Raw genomic sequence first — 20,427 nt, 5'->3', positions numbered from 1 at the left:
TGAATTTGAATCTTACAATGGGATCATCCCATTAAAAGGCTTTCTCTCTCTCTCTGTCACACACACACACAAACACACACACACACACACACACACACACACACACACACACACAGGGAGAGAGAAGTAAGTTTCTAGGTCAGCCTGGGAGCTGGTGAATTTGAATCCACCAATCAGAGAGGCTGTGCACTTTTCCCCACCAAAACAGGTGCATCTGTTTACACACGCAGCAGCACAGAGAGACACAGGATTTTTGCAGTCTATTTCTCATAGTGACGACTCCCCTCAAACAAATGACCGTAATTTCCTAACCGTAGGGGCTAGAACGGTCATTCTTACACCGTTTTGTTCAGAAGAGATGGGGGAATCTTCAAGTGTTGACAATTTAATATTAAAATATGAATTTTTAGAGATATATGACATGGATGACTTGTTGACTTAGAAGCCACGAATTCCCCAATATGCAAATTTGAATGCCTGAGACCACATATGTGATTGGCTGGCTGGGAAGCCGTGCAGGCCCTGATTTGTGGATTTGAATTCCTCAGCCCTCAGATATGATTGGCTGGCTTAGAAGCCACGAAGGCCCCAATATGCAAATTTGAATGCCTCAGGACACTTATTTGATTGGCTGGGAAACTGTGCAGGCCCTGATTTGAAAATTTGAATGTCTCAGTCCTCACAGAGGATTGGCTGCCTGGGGACCTGGCAGAAATATATAGAAATACTATTATTAAGCATAAATACTACATTTAGTAGAAATACTATGTTTTAGCACAAATATTATAAAAAGAAGAAAAACTATAATTTAGCAGAAATACTATATTAAGCACAAATCCTATGAAAAGCAGAAATAGTATGATTTAGCAGAAATACTGTATTTAGCACAAGTACCGAAAAGTACCAGAAATACTATGATTTAGCAGAATAGTAATAACTTATTGAAACACAAATGCACAGAGGGACACACAAACACAGGCTCTAATCCAGTCAACCAGTCTAACTATGTTCAATTTAAATCCTACAATGACATGCTGTCAAATAAGGGCAGGGTCCTCTCTCTCCCACTAAACACACACACACACACACACACACACACACACACACACACACACACACACAGGGAGAGAGGACTAAGTTTCTAGGTCAGCCTGGGAGCTGCTGAATTTGAATCCACCAATCAGAGAGGCTGTTTACGTTTTCCCGCCAAAACAGGTGCATCTTTTTACACACGCAGCACAGAGACATAGACCTGCTTCTTTCAGTTTATTTCACATAGTGAGGATTCCCCTCAAACAAATGACCATAATTTCCTAACCATAGGGGCTAGAGCGGTCATTCTTACACCATTTTGTTCAGAAGAGATGGGGGAATCTTCAAGTGTTGACAATTTATCATTAAAATATGAATTTTTAGAGATATATGACATGGATGACTTGTTGACTTAGAAGCCACGAATTCCCCAATATGCAAATTTGAATACCTGGAGCCCACATACATGATTGGCTGGCTGGGAAGCTGTGCAGGCCCTGATTTGTGGATTTGAATTCCTCAGCCCTCAGATATGATTGGCTGGCTTAGAAGCCATGAAGGCCCCAATATGCAAATTTGAATGCCTCAGGACACATATATGATTGGCTGGGAAGCCGTGCAGGCCCTGATTTGAAAATTTGAATTTCTCAGTCCTCACAGAGGATTGGCTGCCTGGGGACCTGGCAGAAATATATAGAAATACTATGATTAAGCATAAATACTATAAAAAGCAGAAATACTATAATTTAGCAGAAATACTATATTAAGCACAAATCCTATAAAAAGCAGAAATAGGATGATTAAGCATAAACACTACATTTAGTAGAAATACTATGTTTGAGCAAAAATCCTATAAAAAGCAGAAATACTATATTAGGCACAAATCCCATAAAAAGCAGAAATAATATGATTAAGCATAAATACTACATTTAGTAGAAATACTATGTTTTAGCACAAATAGTATAAAAAGCAGAAATATTGTAATTTAGCAGAAATACTATATTAGGCACAAATCTTATAAAATAGCAGAAATAGTATTATTTAGCACAATAGTAATAAGTTAAACAGAAAAATTGGAAAAGCAAAATGGACAGCTGAAAAAATGCTGAACATGCTGAGGGTCCCTCAAATATACTTGTTAAATGAAAAAATCTGCAAAAAAATGCACAGGGAGAGAGAAGTAAGTTTCTAGGTCAGCCTGGGAGCTGCTGAATTTGAATCCACCAATCAGAGAGCCTGTGTACTTTTTCCCGCCAAAACATGTGCCTCTTTTTACACACGCAGCACAGAGAGGCACAGGATTATTGCAGCCTATTTCTCATAGTGAGGACTCCCCTCAAACAAATGACCATAATTTCCAAACCGTAGGGGCTAGAGCGGTCATTCTTACACCGTTTTGTTCAGAAGAGATGGGGGAATCTTCCAGTGTTAACAATTTATCATTAAAATATGAATTATTAAAGATATTTGACTTGTAATGCACCATAACTGAGTAGAGCGAAGCAAAAACTGCCTTGACTTGCCCTCAAACAACGCTTTCTAACTCGAAATCTATTTGGAGTATCGATATCATTCTTTCACCGTAAGAGACAGCAGGGTTTGGTGAACAATCATGGAAATTTTCAGGTCTCTGTGGAATTCCAACAAAAAGTTATGACGAGAGAAAAAAGTGCTTCATTTCCACAGTTTGAAATCTGAAGAAATCTGAGCGAAGGACGAATTTCCTACCCTCAAACAAGTCCAACTCATTTCAGAACGGTAATAGGTGAGAAAGAAATTCTTGAATTGTGAGTGTCAGGGGTGTCTGAAGATATTCGGGGACAAGCCTCATGTCTTAACTTTGCTTCGTTAAGGAGATATGACAATTCGAATATGCCTCTCATTACAGAAATCCAGCGGTGATTTTGAACAAGCTCTCCATTCACTTTATATGGAGAGTTTTCTGACCTTGTGTTAGTCTGAGGAGATTTGCAAAAATTCTATAAATCCCACAACAATGATAGTGACATTTTCTGAAAGCCAGCAAAAATACCTACGTTTTGATGTATAATTTGTGGAAGTTGAGTGAAAATTGAGCAAGTAGCAAGAAGTTGTTCGGACATGAAGTGAAAATTGCAAAACCTTCAGTGGCACACTGGAAGCCAAGAGCATAGCAACCATAACAACACATGTATTTTGTGAAAAATCACAATTTTGCAGCTCAAAACTTTAAGAGGCATAAAAGTAAAACAGTAAAAGATTTGAAAAAGCTGAATCATACCTGAATAGCCCAATAATTTGTGAACATTTTAAAGTTTGAATGGTTGTTCTAGGTGAAAATATGAGGAAGTAGTTAAGTTTCAAAAACAAGCAAATTTTAGCAGAATTGCTGAAGTTTCCCATTCATTTCAATGGGACAAATTAAAGGAAAAAAGTGGAATATTTTAAAAAGTATAATAGTTAAAAATAGCAAAAGTCATAGCCGGCATTAGCAAAAATAGCTGAATAGTTTAAAATTTGAACGGTGAAAATAGCACAAAAATTGTGGAAGTAGTTCCACGGCGAAAAGTGTACGGAAGTCCTAAGAATAATAATAAAGAATAAAGAGAAACAGGAACTCAATAGTGTGGATGCTTAAAGCATCCACACAATAACTAGAAAAATTTGCATTTCCTGCGAAAATGCAGTGTGGATGCTTAAAGCTGAAGCTGTATGCAAAAAGTAGCTGAAAAAGCTGAAAAGTTGCAGAAATTGTAAAAACTTTGCAGAAGCAAAAGAAGTTTGCTAAAATGGAATAACTTAGCAGAACTGCAATATCTTAGAGGAAACATAATACTTGGCAGAAATACAATAGCATAGCAGAATTTAGCAGAAATATTGTAACTTACCAGAAACATGATAACTTCTCAAAAATACAAGAATTTAGGAGAAATAGTATAAGATAACAGAAAGAATATATTTAGCCAAAAATACTTAAACATTACAGAAACACTATGATTTAGAAAAATAGTACAACAGAGCAGAAATATTGTGATTTACCAGAGACACTGTGATGAACTATGAATATTGTAATTTTAAATTAAGACTATGTTTTAGCACAAATATTATAATTTGGCAGAAATACTATAATTTAGCACAAATACTATAAAAAGCAGAAATACTATAATTTAGAAGAAATACTATATTAAGCACAAACCCTATAAAAAGCAGAAATACTGTACTATGATTTGGTAGAAAAAACTATAATTAATCAGAAATACTATATTTGGCAGAAATACGGTATTTGGCACAAATCTTATAAAATAGCAGAAACAGTATGATTTAGCACAATAGTAATAACTTAAACAGAAAAATTGGAAAAGCAAAAATGGACAGCTGAAAAAATGATGAACATGCTGAACGTCCCTCAACTATACTTGTTAAATGAAAAAAATCAGCAAAAAAATCTATAACAGCCACACAATCACAAATATGTACACATGTGGAAACACACATGCACAGAGAGACACACACACAAGATCCAATTCAGTCAACCAGTCTAAATATATTGAATTTGAATCTTAGAATGAGATCATCCCATTAAAAGCCTTTCTCTCTCTCTCTCTCTCTCTCTCTGTCACACACACACACACACACACACACACACACACACACACACACACACAGGGAGAGAGAAGTAAGTTTCTAGGTCAGCCTGGGAGCTGCTGAATTTGAATCCACCAATCAGAGAGCCTGTGTACTTTTTCCCGCCAAAACATGTGCCTCTTTTTACACACGCAGCAGAGAGAGGCACAGGATTATTGCAGCCTATTTCTCATAGTGACGACTCCCCTCAAACAAATGACCGTAATTTCCAAACCGTAGGGGCTAGAACGGTCATTCTTACACCGTTTTGTTCAGAAGAGATGGGGGAATCTTCAAGTGTTGACAATTTAATATTAAAATATGAATTTTTAGAGATATATGACATGGATGACTTGTTGACTTAGAAGCCACGAATTCCCCAATATGCAAATTTGAATGCCTGAGACCACATATGTGATTGGCTGGCTGGGAAGCTGTGCAGGCCCTGATTTGTGGATTTGAATTCCTCAGCCCTCAGATATGATTGGCTGGCTTAGAAGCCACGAAGGCCCCAATATGCAAATTTGAATGCCTCAGGACACTTATTTGATTGGCTGGGAAACTGTGCAGGCCCTGATTTGAAAATTTGAATGTCTCAGTCCTCACAAAGGATTGGCTGCCTGGGGACCTGGCAGAAATATATAGAAATACTATGATTAAGCATAAATACTACATTTAGTAGAAATACCATGTTTTAGCACAAATACTATAAAAAGCAGAAATACTATAATTTAGCAGAAATACTATATTAAGCACAAATCCTATAAAAAGCAGAAATACTATATTAGGTACAAATCCTATAAAAAGCAGAAATACTATATTAAGCACAAATTCTATAAAAAGCAGAAATACTATATTAAGCACAAATTCTATAAAAAGCAGAAATACTATATTAAGCACAAATTCTATAAAAAGCAGAAATACTATAATTTAGCAGAAATACTATATTAAGCACAAATCTTATAAAAAGCAGAAATACTATATTAGGCACAAATCCTATAAAAAGCAGAAATAGTATGATTAAGCATAAATACTACATTTAGTAGAAATACTATGTTTTAGCACAAATAGTATAAAAAGCAGAAATATTATAATTTAGCACAAATAGTATAAAAAGCAGAAATATTATAATTTAGCACAAATAGTATAAAAAGCAGAAATATTATAATTTAGCACAAATAGTATAAAAAGCAGAAATACTACATTTAGTAGAAATACTATGTTTTAGCACAAATAGTATAAAAAGCAGAAATATTATAATTTAGCACAAATAGTATAAAAAGCAGAAATATTATAATTTAGCACAAATAGTATAAAAAGCAGAAATACTACATTTAGTAGAAATACTATGTTTTAGCACAAATAGTATAATAAAGCAGAAACACTATAAATTAGCAGAAATACTGTATTTAGCACAAGTACAGAAAAGTACCAGAAATACTATGATTTAGCAGAATAGCAATAACTTACAAAATTACAAATATGGAGGCATATTGAAACAGAAATGCAGAGAGGGACACACAAACACAGGCTCTAATCCAGTCAATCAGTCTAACTATATTCAATTTAAATCCTACAATGACATGCTGCCAAATAAGGGCAGGGTCCTCTCTCTCCCACTAAACACACACACACACACACACACACACACACACACACACACACACACACACACACACACACACACACACACACACACACAGACAGACACAGAGGGAGAGAGCTGCCGAATTTAAATCCACCAATCAGAGTGGCTGTTTACGTTTTCCCGCCAAAACAGGTGCATCTTTTTACACACGCAGCAGAGAGAGGCACAGGATTATTGCAGTCTATTTCTCATAGTGACGACTCCCCTCAAACAAATGACCATAATTTCCTAACCGTAGGGGCTAGAATGGTCATTCTTACACCGTTTTGTTCAGAAGACATGGGGGAATCTTCCAGTGTTTACAATTTATCATTAAAATATGAATTATTAAAGATATTTGACTTCTAATGCACCATAACTGAGTAGAGCGAAGCAAAAACTGCCTTGACTTGCCCTCAAACAACGCTTTGTAACTTGAAATCTATTTGGAGTATCGATATCATTCTTTCACCGTAAGAGACAGCAGGCTTTGGTGAACAATCATGGAAATTTTCAGGTCTCTGTGGAAATCCAACAAAAAGTTATGACGAGAGAAAAAAGTGGTTCATTTCCAGACTTTGAAATCTGAAGAAATCTGAGCGAAGGACGAATTTCCTACCCTCAAACAAGTCCAACTCATTTCAGAACGGTAATAGTTGAGAAAGAAATTCTTGAATTGTGAGCGTCAGGAGTGTCTGAAGATATGCCGGGACAAGCCTCATGTCTTAACTTTGCTTCGTTAAGGAGATATGACGATTCGAATATGCCTCTCATTCCAGAAATGCAGCGGTGATTTTGAACAAACTCTCCATTGACTTTATATGGAGAGTTTTCTGACCTTGTGTTAGTCTGAGGAGATTTGCGAAAGTTCTATGAATACCACAACAATGATAGTGACATTTTCTGAAAGCCAGCAAAAATACCTACGTTTTGATGTATAATTTGTGGAAGTTGAGTGAAAATTGAGCAAGTAGCAAACAGTTGTTCGGACATGAAGAGAAGACTGCAAAACCTTCAGTGGCACACTGGAAGCCAAGAGCATAGCAACCATAACAACGCATGTATTTTGTGAAAAATCACAATTTTGCAACTCAAAACTTTAAGAGGCATAAAAGTAAAACAGTAAAAGATTTGAAAAAGCTGAATCATACCTGAATAGCCCAATAATTTGAGAACATTTTAAAATTTGAATGGTTGTTCTAGGTGAAAGTATGAGGAAGTAGTTAAGTTTCAAAAACAAGCAAATTTTAGCAGAATTGCTGAAGTTTCCCATTCATTTCAATGGGACAAATTAAAGGAAAAAAGTGGAATATTTTAAAAAGTATAATAGTTAAAAATAGCAAAAGTCATAGCCGGCATTAGCAAAAATAGCTGAATAGTTTAAAATTTGAACGGTGAAAATCGGCTGAAAATTGTGGAAGTAGTTCTACGGCGAAAAGTGTACGGAAGTCCTAAGAATAATAATAATAACTAGAAAAATTTGCATTTCCTGCGAAAATGCAGTGTGGATGCTTAAAGCTGAAGCTGTATGCAAAAAGTAGCTGAAAAAGCTGAAAAGTTGCAGAAATTGTAAAAACTTTGCAGAAGCAAAGGAACTTTGCTAAAATGGAATAACTTAGCAGAACTGCAATCACTTAGAGGAAACTGTAAAGCTGAAGCTGTCTGCTGAAAATAGTTGAAAATAGCTGAAGAAGCTGAAGAAATCAAAGTCAGCGTTTAAAAAGTTGTTGAAATTTTAATAACTTTGCAGAAGAACATCAAGTTAGCAAAAATGTAATAACTTAGCAGAAATGCAATAACTTAGAAGAAACATAACAATTCAGCAGAAATGTTGTAGTTTACCAGAAGCTACAACTTAGCAGAAATGTAATAATTTATTAAAAAATTAATAACTTGGCAGAAATATTACAACTTACCAGAACTGCTATAATTTTGCAGAAATGTAATTATTAGGAAAAAAATGTATACAGATAACAGCTGAAAACGATGACGTAACCTCAAAGTTACTTGTTTAACTGTGAAAAATGACCAGAAACATTAGAAAAGAAAGAAAACCAATTCAATTCAATTTATATAGCAACAAATCACAACAAAAGTCGCCTTAAGGCGCTTCATAGATACAGAGAAAAACCCAACAATCATATGACATATGACCCCCTATGAGCAAGCACTTTGGCGACAGTGGGAAGGAAAAACTCCCTTTTAACAGGAAGAAACCTCCAGCAGAACCAGGCTCAGGGAGGGGCGGCCATCTGCTGCGACCGGTTGGGGTGAGAGAAGGAAGACAGGAATACCAGCCAGCAGATAAACTGATGTGAAACAAAACCAAGGTAAAATTGCAGAATTTACACAGTTGGTGAAAGGTAAAAATGGCAACAAAAAAACCCCAAACAAACAAACAAAAAAAAACAAACAAACAACATTTAGTTAATAAGTGCACAAGATGATTCGATGATAAATATGGTGAATAATAATCACTGCCCTGCGTTAGAGAGTGACTTATGATGATGTATTAATTGGCTTAACTTTACCTCTAACAGCTTTTCACATAGTGCTGTGACCAGGGTGAAATCCATCATAAAGTAACTGTAAACAGTAGAACCATTAGCATGAATGTTATGGTTCTACTCTGATCAAAACTCAAGTCAGCTGTGTGACCTGATATAAAATGATAAAGAGGAACACATATAAATGACCTTTATGAACTTTTCAAAATGACTTTATATGTCTGACCCATTATCTATATATATTAGAGCAGATGTGGAAAACCACTGTTAGACCTACTCTATACTAACACAAACACAGTCAAAAATTCATTGCTAGTGTGACATGTGGTCCTTTTTGCCTTTGACCAATGATATGCTGGTTACTTGGACCAGTTTAGTATTTGCTGTCACAGAGGAATGTTAACCATAAATCCAAAAGACAAAACTGAAAAAATATGTTAATTGCAAACATGTTTTTGCTTAGTAAGAGGATTGAAATTACATGGAAACTGTCACCTTAAAGCCTCATTGTAAATATCATCACAAACAGATGTTTTCCACACGGTTAACAAAGCTCCACCACATCCAATCACTGCATATAAATCTAAAAGAAAACAACAACAAATAAAATGTAATTAACACAAGTGAAGTCTAAGGAGCTTGGAAAGAAAAGCGTCTGGACTTCTTTGAGTTCCTTGAAGACGTTTCACCTCTCATCCGAGAAGCTTCTTCAGTTCTAAGGGTCAATGGTGGAGAGTCCCAGATTTAAACCCAGTGGGAGTTTCCCCCCAAAGAGGGACAAAGAACCCCCTGATGATCCTCTACCTAATCACATGAGCCAAGGTGTGAAAGTGGGTGTGGGTCCCAATCAGCCAGGGTTTCGGGTGAGCTCATTGTGAAACCTGGCCCCACCCTATCATGTGATTTCCCGAGGTCAGGAAATCACCCACGCCCACTCCCAGGATGTGAGTGGACGTTACGGTGTCTGGGGAGGGAACTCAAAACTGGATTATAGATGGCAGACAGTTGGTGTCGTAAACCACCGCCTCTGTTTAAAGATGGTCGCTCACAGTGGACGTAAATGGCTTCTTTCACTCCTCCATCTGTCCAAAATGTGAACATTGGCATCCTCAAAGACTGACCTTTGTCCTTTAGATGCAGATGGACTGCTGAGTCTTGTCCTGTGGAGGTGGCTCTTCTATGTTGTGCCATGTGCTTGTGAAGTGGCTGTTTGGTCTCTCCGATGTAGAAGTCTGGGCATTCCTCGCTGCACTGTACAGCGTACACCACATTGTTAAGTTTGTGTTTAGGAGTTTTGTCTTTCGGGTGAACCAGTTTCTGTCTGAGTGTGTTACTGGGTCTGAAGTACACTGGGATGTCGTATTTGGAGAAAACTCTCCTGAGTTTTTCTGATACACCGGCTACATAGGGGATGACAATGTTGTTGTGTCTGTCTTTCTTATCCTCCCTCGCTGGTGTCTGATGTTCTTTTCTGTGAAGCTGGAATGCAGGCACACTGGACGAGCTTATTCTAAAAAATACAGAAAAAGGAACATTTTAGTTGTGTTAAGGCCTAAAAACTACAAATAAGTTATACAATGAACAATATTGAAATACCTTATAGGTGCTGCAGGCCATATAACCAGAATCCAGAGCAATCTCACACTCACATGATGGTGAGGAAAGACATGAGCTCTGCAGTGAGGTTTGAATGTCTCAGTTGGAACACTGAAGAACTCAGAAGACAGCAATACCTGCACAGAGAGACAGAGTAGAAAAAGCATAGATTTGTAATCCATAATGTGAATTAAAACTCAAAAAGTGTCAACAAGTATAATCATTTGAGTGTGGAATTATTTATGCAATAAACAGGATTTAAATTAATTAATTGAATTAAAAAACACTGACATGTGTCCTAATTACTCCAAGTTTGTGTTCCAGAGGGTGATGGGAGTCAAAGAGGAGGTACTGGTCCGTGTGTGTGGGCTTCCGGTAAACTTCGATGTTGAGTTTGCCGTTCTCTTCAATGTGCATAGCGCAGTCCAGGAAAAGCAAACAGTCGTCCTTTGTGTCTTCCCTGGTGAACTTGATGTTTTTATCCACGGTGTTAATGTGCGCAGTGAAGGATTCCACTTCTTGCCTTTTGATTTTGACCCAGGTGTCATCTACATATCTGTACCAGTGGCTGGGTACTCTTCCTTTGAAAGAGCCAAGAGCCTTCCTTTCCACTTCCTCCATGTAAAGGTTGGCTACAACAGGTGACACAGGGGAACCCATGGCACAGCCATGTTTTTGTCTGTAGAAACCCTCGTTGTATTTGAAATATGTAGTGGTGAGGCAGAGGTCTAACAGTGTGCACATCTGATCGGGTGTGAAGTTGGTCCTGTCTTCCAAGGAGCTGTCTTCTTGCAGTCGTTTTCTGACAGTCTCCACTGCCTCTGTAGTGGGTATGCAAGTGAAGAGAGAGACTACATCAAAGGACATCATGAGAACCTTCACAGACATGACACAAGGGAAGACTTTTGATTTAATAACTAAGCTTAAAACAAGTGTTACCTTTGAATATTTGTGGGAAAAATCTGATGCTAACCCAAGAATACAAAGCCACACTGGAAATGATGACAGGCTTGCAGCCCTCTGTCTTCCTGGAGTGAGGTGCCCGATCAGTAGAAGTGAATTGACAGAAGTCAGTGTCTGTAAGAGTGGCCAAACACTGATACTCTGTCCACTTGCGTAGAGTCTAAGAAGCTGGAATGCAGGCACACTGGACGAGCTTGTTCTAAAAAATACAGAAAAAGGAACATTTTTTTTGTCTGTAGAAACCCTAAAAACTACAAATAAGTTATACAATGAACAATGTTGAAATACCTTATAGGTGCTGCAGGCCACATAACCAGAATCCAGAGCAATCTCACACTCACATGATGGTGAGGAAAGACATGAGCTCTGCAATGAGGTTTGAAGGCCTCAGTTGGGACACGGAAGAACTCAGAAGACAGCAATACCTGCACAGAGAGACAGAGTAGAAAAAGCATAGATTTGTAATCCATAATGTGAATTAAAACTCAAAAAGTGTCAACAAGTATAATCATTTGAGTGTGGAATTATTTATGCAATAAACAGGATTTTAATTAATTAATTGAATTAAAAACACTGACATTTTTTTTTATCAAAGATAAAGAATGATACCTCTCTCTGCTCTGAGGATCACTGAGCATCTCTGACAGGAAATACAGTTTCCTCAGTAGGAGTCATCATTGATGGTCTCAGAGGTGTGTAGTGTGGTAGCATGATGATGGTCTCCAGATCAGGCAGGAGGTCAGGTGATGGGTGTGTCATCTTCTCCATTGAAGACACACTGGTATGGCAATTCATAACACAGCAGTCTCCTTGTGGCATGTAGTTATCTGTGCAGTCCAGCACTGATGGATCAGGTTTGGCTCAGCAGTTCATGAAGATGGTGTCTGAAAAAATATATCTAACAAAACACGTGCTTATAACACCACCCACCCAGCTCAGCCCCCAAGTGTCTATGTAATGCTGGTATGGGGTGTCGGTTACTAAGTCTAATTAGTGCATCAGAAAGCGGGAGCTACACCTAAAGCCCACACTTTTTGATGTCTTTGTTTATTAGCAGCTTTTTCCAGCTGCTCAGAGCATTCTGACTTGGCCTTTATCCACCCAAACCCAAACCCACCCGGATAAAGGCCAAGTCAAACTCACACACCATACCAGCATTACATAGACACTTGGGGGTTGATCTGGGTGGGTGGTGTTAAACTGTAGTCGGGAACTTTCAGAAAACTATCCATTTACTTCTAAATCAGTTTTTATACATATTCTGTAAGCTGTACTAATGTTTTTCTCTACATAATGTATCATTATAGACATCTCTGGTAGCGTAAAGATAGTTTATAACTTTTGACATTTTTTACCTGTAAAACATGATAAGCAAAACCTCATTCATCACAAAAACTTTTGATTCTACAAAAGCTACTATAATCAAGAAAATATAATTGTCTGTATTTATTCATGTGAGCCATAATAAATACCTGCATTTATGTGGGATTTATTTATTTACTATTTCATATTTTCAAGCCCTTGGAGGGGAAGATCTCGTTTGTTGAGCTACATACGTCACAGTAAAAAGATTTAGTCATTTAAAACATGAGAATAAAAGAAATGATGTTGGTTTAATAAATGTTGCAGCACATTTCAGATCAGAGGTGCATGATAGCAGATGTTCTCTGCTCTGCATGAAGTTCAGCAATGATTTGGTGAAATGATTAATAACATTGCAATAAGAAAGGGTCTTCTGACAGACAGAGTAGGGAAGACCCTTTTTTCAATGAAAAATCTTTTTCATGCTCTACAATCAGTAAACTCTGTAACAAACATGATCTGTAATTGTTTCAAAACTCACCAGACGACTTCATGATTGGCTCGAGGACAGGACACAAAAGACAGGGTTGTGGTAACTGTAATATGATCTCAGAACACCTGAATACAGACATTTCTGTGGCTGAGAAATAAAAATGAGGTCAAGCAGGGTGTTCTTGTCTGTAGTGGCAGAAGTGATCAGCTGTGAATACCCTCTCGACTGAAACTGCTCCAGAATCTGTTTTCTTCCACTCTGCAACTGGTTCTCATTAAAATCTCCACACACAATGATTGGGTGACAGTCCATTATTTCAAGTGAATCTAAAAGACTTACCAGGTTTTGCATGAATGGTGTCAAACTGTAGTCAGGGGGTCTGTACACAACAGCAATGAGTACAGGGAATGGAGCCTGAACCTTCAACACTAAAAACTCAAGATCAGTGACATTATGCAGATACTGTTTTACCTGAACCTGAAAATGATTCCTCAAATACACAACAACTCCCCCACCACTTCTGCTGGCCATGTGAGGAAAGTTTGTGTAGGACACATGTCTGTTGCGTTTGAACATGGTGTAGCCGTCCAAATGAAGACTGTCTGCAACAAAGGAGCCTTGAAGGTGAGACTCAGTGAGACACAAAACATCTGCTAAACACATTTCATGATGACTCTTGATGTCACTGATGTGAGATGGCAAACCCTCTGTATTGTGATGGATCAGTGTAAGAGTGTCAAGTCTGCTGGCTGTTTCTCTGACCTGAAGAAGAGGCATCATTTCCTCAACACTGGCTTGTCTCATGGTTTGGAGCGCTGCAGTTACCTCGGGATTGGCGTAAATCTTTTTCTCATCCAAGTCCTGCAAATAGAGTCCACTGAGAGACGTCACCCTGCTGAGAGCAACATAAGCCATACCTGGTTCAAAAATGTTCTTCATTGAAACTACAGCTGTCTGTGTTGTAAGACCCTGAGTTTTGTGAATTGTGCAGGCGAATGCTAGCTTTACAGGAAACTGTCTGCGTACCGCTCCTTTAAACTTCAGACTCTCCTCTGCTCTCTCAATGTAAACAAGATCATCAGATGCTGCATTAGCATTGCGGTTGTGTCTCATAGGCTGCCGGTTGTCCATCCTGAGCCCCAGTTTAATTATGTGTCCATCATTTTCAGATCTCACCACCTTTACCAGTATACCAAAAGCACCGTTGACTAAACCGTTTAGTGTGTCCAAGTTTCTGGTCAGCATGACTCGAGCTCCTTCAGCAACATTCAGAGTGTCAGGTAAATCATTTCTCCCACCTGTAAATGGTTTGTCTCTTCGTTCCATTCTGCCTGTACATTTATCCTTCTGGAAATCGTCTGCATTGATTATTATGATGTTTGAATGAAGCTTCTTCAGGGTATCTATGTTGTGGGATTCCACATTCTTGTTGGTGGCATAAATGTGTAAGACCTCAGTTGGACATTCTTCTGGTGCAGTCACAGCCTGTGACAACAAATCTCTGTCGCACTGAGAAAGCTCATCTGTCTTTTCTTTGACTCTAATCCTGTTCAGCATCTCTGCAAAGGCCACATCATCTTTCTGACGCATGATCTCGGTTAGAGTGATCATCTGAAAATGTTCCTGCCATAGGTCAATCTGTTCTGGATCGTAAACACAGAGAGGTTTAGACTGTCGCACTGGTGGCAGCTGGTAAAAATCTCCAACAGCTAAAACTGACATTCCACCAAAAGGTCTCTGAGTGCCTTTGATTTGTTTCAGTCTTGCATCCACATAAGCAAAAAGGGGTTTTGAAACCATTGAAATCTCATCAATAACAATAATTTCAGCATTCATCAGCTCAGATCTGACTTCATCCAGTTGGTTACCAAGTCCTTGAATGGGTGGTTTCAGACTCCTGGGTAGTTTCAGTAGAGAATGTAACGTAGAGCCACTGATAGAAAAAGCTGCTGTACCGGTAAATGAAGTCAGTAAAACAGTTGGATTTGATATGTCAGCTTCTTCTGCATTAGCAGGCAGTCTGCTCAGGATCTTTGATGCTTCAGAATGAATACACTTAATCAGATGTGACTTTCCAGTTCCTGCACCACCGTTGATATAGAAGAAAAATGGATCTGGGTTCAAACCACAAACTCGCTGAATACACCAGTCTCTTATGGCATAGAACACGCAGGCCTGCTTCTGGTTCAGATTCTGATACATTACACGTACCACGGCTGGATCTACTGCAGATTGTTCTCTGACGGCTCTGATCTTTGTTACAGCATCAGACTGACGACTGTAGTCGGGAACATTCTCCTGTTCGTTCTCATCATCAGAATGTCTCTCAGGAAGATTCTCATCACATTGCAGCCTCACAACTTCAGATTCAGGAGCAAGATTACACCATTCATCAATCACAACATCCCTATTTTGTTCAAACTCTTCCAGTGCACTCTCAATATCCTCAGAGTTCTTCTCATACTTGTCTTTATTTCTTTTCACAACCCTTTTCACAGACTCACTGTGGTCTGAACATGGAAGTCGTACAAAACCTGAGTTGTAGAAGGACTGGTAGGTTTGGAACCCTTGTGGTTTCAGTTCCTGCTCTGATCTGTGTGGAAGGTAAAGTCTCAACAGTCGACCATAATATTGCTCAGGATCTTTTTCCTGTGAACAGTGGTAATACCGGATTATAGCTGGTTTATCATTCTTTCGCCTTTGTACAAATCCAAGCTGGTTTAGAAGAGGAAGCACATCTTTTCCTTCATTTGGACCACTCACCAACCTGCACAAGGCAGCAAAATCAGCCAGTGACATTTCCTCATATTCTGGGGTCTCAGGTCTGCATTTGTATTTATCACTCAAACTTGTCATCCAAATATTACAACTGTCGTGTGTTGTGCTTTCCAGGAAGCTCATGGGCCGACTCATTTTTACTGGGTTATCATCTGTTGGTACAAATACAACACTGCGGGAACATTTTTTCATTTTTAGGCCACAGACTCGAGTCACACACTCCTGTGCGCTGATCTCTCTCTTTTTTGAGTAAGCCTGCATCACAGCTCTCATTTCATCACATTCATTGACAGTGTTCTTATCAGAGTTGTCAATAACTGTCTTCAGGTATTCAGAGAGGCCAGATTCTTTCTTTGTTATATATTTACAGAGGTATTCTATACATGAATAGGCATTCAAAATGAATGAGACATCTAAATTAGAGTTCCAGGCTTCAAGCAGGTCTGGGTTGTAATTGTTGATCCAACACTCATTTGGGTCACGTTTCAGAATCAGAGCTGTTTTCTTGTTTATGTCTTGGAGGCATTGTTCATACTCATTCATTGTCAAGTTGCATCGTGACAGAATCTGCTCTATGGTGAGGGAAGCAGCTTCAGGTTCCTTCAGCAGGTTCAACAAAGGTCTGAGTTTGGCTTTTGCAGCTTCAGTGTCTGAATCCTCATCCTGTCTCACAATCATTGTTCTTGTGGCTGGTGGTTTGGGAAACCCAAATCTACAACCAGAGTTCACACTCTTAAAGCATGTCTTTGTGTGGTTTTTGCTGTGCTTTTGTAGCTCAGTGACTTTTTTGTGCAGTTCAGGTTGTTTTTCTGGATCAGGGAGTTGAGCTGAGATGTATCTGTCCACAAAGTCACAGACAGTTTGGTCATCATCCACATCTGCTTCTACCTTTTCTCGAATCCACAGCAACATGTGTATATGTGGACTACCTCTGTGCTGGAACTCAACTCTGTAAAAGTAATCAATGATCTCACCAAGGGGCTGTGCAGGAGAAAAAAGCAAATCTCTGAACAAAGCCTCAACACGTTTATCAAACATTCGCATGGTGGTTACTGGATTTGATCTTAGAATTTCACACTTTTCTGACCAGTCCAGGGCTTCAAAATCAACCTCTTCACCTTGCTGTCTCTTTATTGCTTGAATCACTTCAGGCCATCTCATCTCAGCAGCAGAGAAAGTGACAAAGAACTGAGGTGTTCCTATTTGGCGAACCATGCTGAATAGATCTCTGGTAGTTTTCTGCCAGTAAGCTGGAGTTCCTCTGAGTGGCTGCATAAATCTGATTGCATCTTTATTTCTTACCAGCTTCTCTACTTCTGTCTTACTTTGTAACATTCCTGATGTGATTTTGCGTCCATCTTTGGTCATAGTTTTACCTTTCCTTAGCTGTATTGTCATGCTGGAATTAGCCAAATGTATTTCAGTGACAAACTGTGAGAAAAACAGGTAATTTGTGTCTTTAGCAAATCTTGCATCAATGTTGAAAAGCCTTGACTTGAAGTAAGCACTTGGTGTGAGCTTGAGACGTCTCTTTTCATCCAGTGTATTCTGACCAGTAGGAAACTGCACAGGAAATGCCATGGCTTCCAAATGAGGAGTTCTGAAGAAGCTAACAGGATTGTTTCTTTCTGCAGGAGCCACACAATATGTGTTATCAGTGAAACAGAGAATCTCTTCTGAAATGTCTACAGGCTGCAGACAACTTTCTAGAGCAAAACCTCCATTGTTCAAATCACTTTCTGGTTCATCTGGATTTTGTTCCTCTGGTTGTTCATCACAGGATTGCATATTAATATCTTGGTCACTTTGAGACTCACTTTCACACAAAAGGGCATCTTTTTCATAGTTGTCAATTTCCATTAAATCTGCTTCATTATAATCATCACTTGCCATGCTGGCTTCATCACTGCTGTCATCATCAGGTAACGTTGGATCACAAAGCAATGCATCATCTCTGATAACAATATCTGTGTACTGTGGATGAATTTGTTTCAGTTTACGCAGAGCTTGAATGAGTTTAGACCAGGTGACAGTCTGGAACAGCTGATGGCCTTTGTAGCACAGTCGTCTTTTCAATTTCACCCTCATGATCTGTGATTGGCTTCTGATCCTCGGTAAACTGTCAACTGTTTGTTGGACCTCAGATGGTACACACACCACATTACCACGTATGAGTCTCTGTCTCCCCTTTGGAAGAGGAATAATCTTAGCAAATGGTATGCATTTGGCAATCAGATGTCTCTCCAAAATGTTGAGATCACAAAGTTCAGCTGGAATATCCTGCAGTTCTAAACCATTAACAGCAGCAAGCCTGGGCATGCATCCACTTTTGAGGGAACTGTGACACGTGTGACAGATATACTCTTTTTTTCTCTCAACAGGAAAGCTGCAGTGATCATTACATGCTTCATCACACACATGAACAAATTTACCAGTTAGACACTGCTGAGCTACAGTCTGGTGTTTTGAGTAATTTTGTCTTTTGCAGATTTTCACCTGATTAGGAAAAGAAGCTTTTAGACAAACAGTACAAACATAAGATGGTGCTGACTTAATGTTTGATCTGAAACGAGATATGGCCTCATTCATTAAAGTGTTCTCTGGATGACACTGTAAAGTCTCAGTTGGTCGATGCATCTGCCGATATTTCCGTTTTATATTCATTGCACATCTGATATTATGCATCTGTCTGAAAGAAAAACCGTTCCAATATTTTACTCTCATTCGTTCTCTCATCTTGTCCTTGTGTTGTTGCTGAAATTGTTTTTCTTCTCCATAACGCTTAGTCATATAAGATCGTTTTTTCTGTTTAAAATCTTCGCTTTTTTTATATAGGTTATATACATATGACCTCATGTAAGCTTTATGTTTCTCTCTGAATCCAGCACAAGTTCTGTATATTCTTCTTATACGCTCTTTCTGCTTATCTCTGAATATAGGAGACTCTCTATACGTTCTTGTTATACGTTCCTTCTGCTTTTCTCTGAATAGGGGATTGTCTCTATATGTCCTTATGACACGTTCTCTTTTTCTCTCTCTAATTTTAGCACTTTCTCTATACATCTTTCTCAAATGTTCTCTGTGTTTCTCCTTATAGGTAGCATTTAATTTATACAGCTCATTTTTGTACAGACTCCTTTTATGTCTGTGATCAGGATCATTACACTTCTTAGTTGAATTTCTTTTCTTTGTCTTGAAGCTTTCATCAAACCTGTACATCTGCCTTTCTTTCGTCTTCTGATTTTCCTTTCGTTGTGGTAGCTTTTGTTGGGCTAATAATCTTCTCCTCATTTTTTGCCTTTCCTGTTTATTACGTTTCAGCAGTTTATCTGAGAGTTCCTCTGTTATCTTAGTTGAACTGGAGGCACTGTTTGAATCATTCTGAGGAACAGAATCTGGTGTTACCGGAGTTTCTCTCACAGAAGATGCAGAGGTTTTCTTTTCAAAATAATCAGAATGATGTTTTTTTCCGGGAGCAGCTGTCTCATTTGAAGAATCAACTCTGGATGACATTACTTCACTGGTTAAATCTTTGGTCACAGGTTTCCGTGTCTGCTCAGTGTATATTTCGGAGTTTAATTCATGAACACGTTCATTTAAAGCTGGTGCTGGTGCACTTGTAGCTGTTTGTCTGTATTCGGTGGTTTGATTAGCATCTCTTTGGTCAGCAGCGTTTTCACTGTGAAACTCGATGGGCTGTAGCTCATAAGTGCAGCTTGGTGCGATGCTAAACATTCTGTACAAACGTTTGATCCTGTCAATCATGTCATTAAGACGTGTGAATTTCAACATAACTGCAGTTCCACCACTTACACTTAGCGACAATGGCATACCAGTAGACTTACGTGGGTGAGGGTCAAAATATGCATATTCACCTGAAGTCAGCCTGCTAACAGCGATGACTGTTCCTCCCATGACTAGCAAAGCGTAGCGAATGTCTGAAGCCAAACACTGTAGTCCCTGTTCAAGGCTCGGAAAGTGATCTGTACCATCAAATGTGCCGTAATGAGCAAACTGAGACATGTCGACTTGATACTCGTGTGTGCGGCTGGTAACAACTGAGGGAAGTTCATCGCAGGCTAGAAACACGCTGTTCACAAACCTCAGTCTGGCATCTGAATAGACGGCATGGCCTTTGTCCAACACACGGTTTAAATCTGCTCTGGTAATAAATTCATCCTCGTGTAAGAATGACAGGAAAACCAAACTGTTAGCCATGCATTGCTGATTCCGGTACTTTCCATACCTAGGAGAAGCCTGGCTTCGGGAAGCACAGACGCTACTCACTCGTGGACTTTCACTGTTTGTAACCTGTACATGAGACTGTCCTGGAGCTTGTCCATCATGCTGTGTTTGTGCAGTTAGCTGGGGTTCAGTCTGGATTACCTGCATAACTTCAGGCTCTGGGACAGACACTGAGGGAACACCTTTCTTTACCACATCTGCATAAGACACTGTGGCTGTCTCTCCATCATGCTGTGTTTGTACAGTTAGCTGGGGTTCAGTCTGGATTACCTGCATAACTT

At 38.9% G+C, this 20,427-nt stretch overlaps 2 protein-coding genes across 3 annotated transcripts; both read right to left on the bottom strand.

The window, feature by feature from the left end:
• Positions 1 to 7,977: 7,977 nt before the first annotated feature.
• Positions 7,978 to 12,362, bottom strand: LOC145422341 (uncharacterized). Of its 2 annotated transcripts, none has more exons than XM_080293583.1 (6): positions 11,938 to 12,362; positions 11,617 to 11,753; positions 11,305 to 11,527; positions 10,657 to 11,186; positions 10,366 to 10,502; positions 7,978 to 10,279 (listed from the first exon to the last, which is right to left on the bottom strand). In XM_080293583.1, exons 4-6 carry the CDS (start codon positions 11,107 to 11,109, stop codon positions 9,691 to 9,693), a joined length of 1,179 nt encoding a protein of 392 aa, XP_080149709.1. In that variant the 5' UTR covers positions 11,110 to 11,186; positions 11,305 to 11,527; positions 11,617 to 11,753; positions 11,938 to 12,362; the 3' UTR covers positions 7,978 to 9,690. The 2 variants fall into 2 exon arrangements, with proteins under 2 accessions (XP_080149709.1, XP_080149710.1); XM_080293584.1 differs by having other exon boundaries at positions 11,339 to 11,527.
• Positions 12,363 to 13,468: 1,106 nt separating this feature from the next.
• Positions 13,469 to 20,119, bottom strand: LOC145422613 (uncharacterized). The gene is made up of 3 exons (XM_080294156.1): positions 19,747 to 20,119; positions 13,886 to 18,189; positions 13,469 to 13,725 (listed from the first exon to the last, which is right to left on the bottom strand). Exons 1-3 carry the CDS (start codon positions 20,117 to 20,119, stop codon positions 13,615 to 13,617), a joined length of 4,788 nt encoding a protein of 1,595 aa, XP_080150282.1. The 3' UTR covers positions 13,469 to 13,614.
• Between the last annotated feature and the right edge of the window lie 308 nt (positions 20,120 to 20,427).

The sequence above is a fragment of the Astatotilapia calliptera genome, chromosome 19 (genome assembly GCF_964374335.1).
Source record: "Astatotilapia calliptera chromosome 19, fAstCal68.1, whole genome shotgun sequence".
Taxonomy (NCBI): Eukaryota; Metazoa; Chordata; class Actinopteri; order Cichliformes; family Cichlidae; genus Astatotilapia; species Astatotilapia calliptera.
Note: the sequence above shows the minus strand (reverse complement) of the source record. Positions and strands in the feature narration are given on the sequence as shown.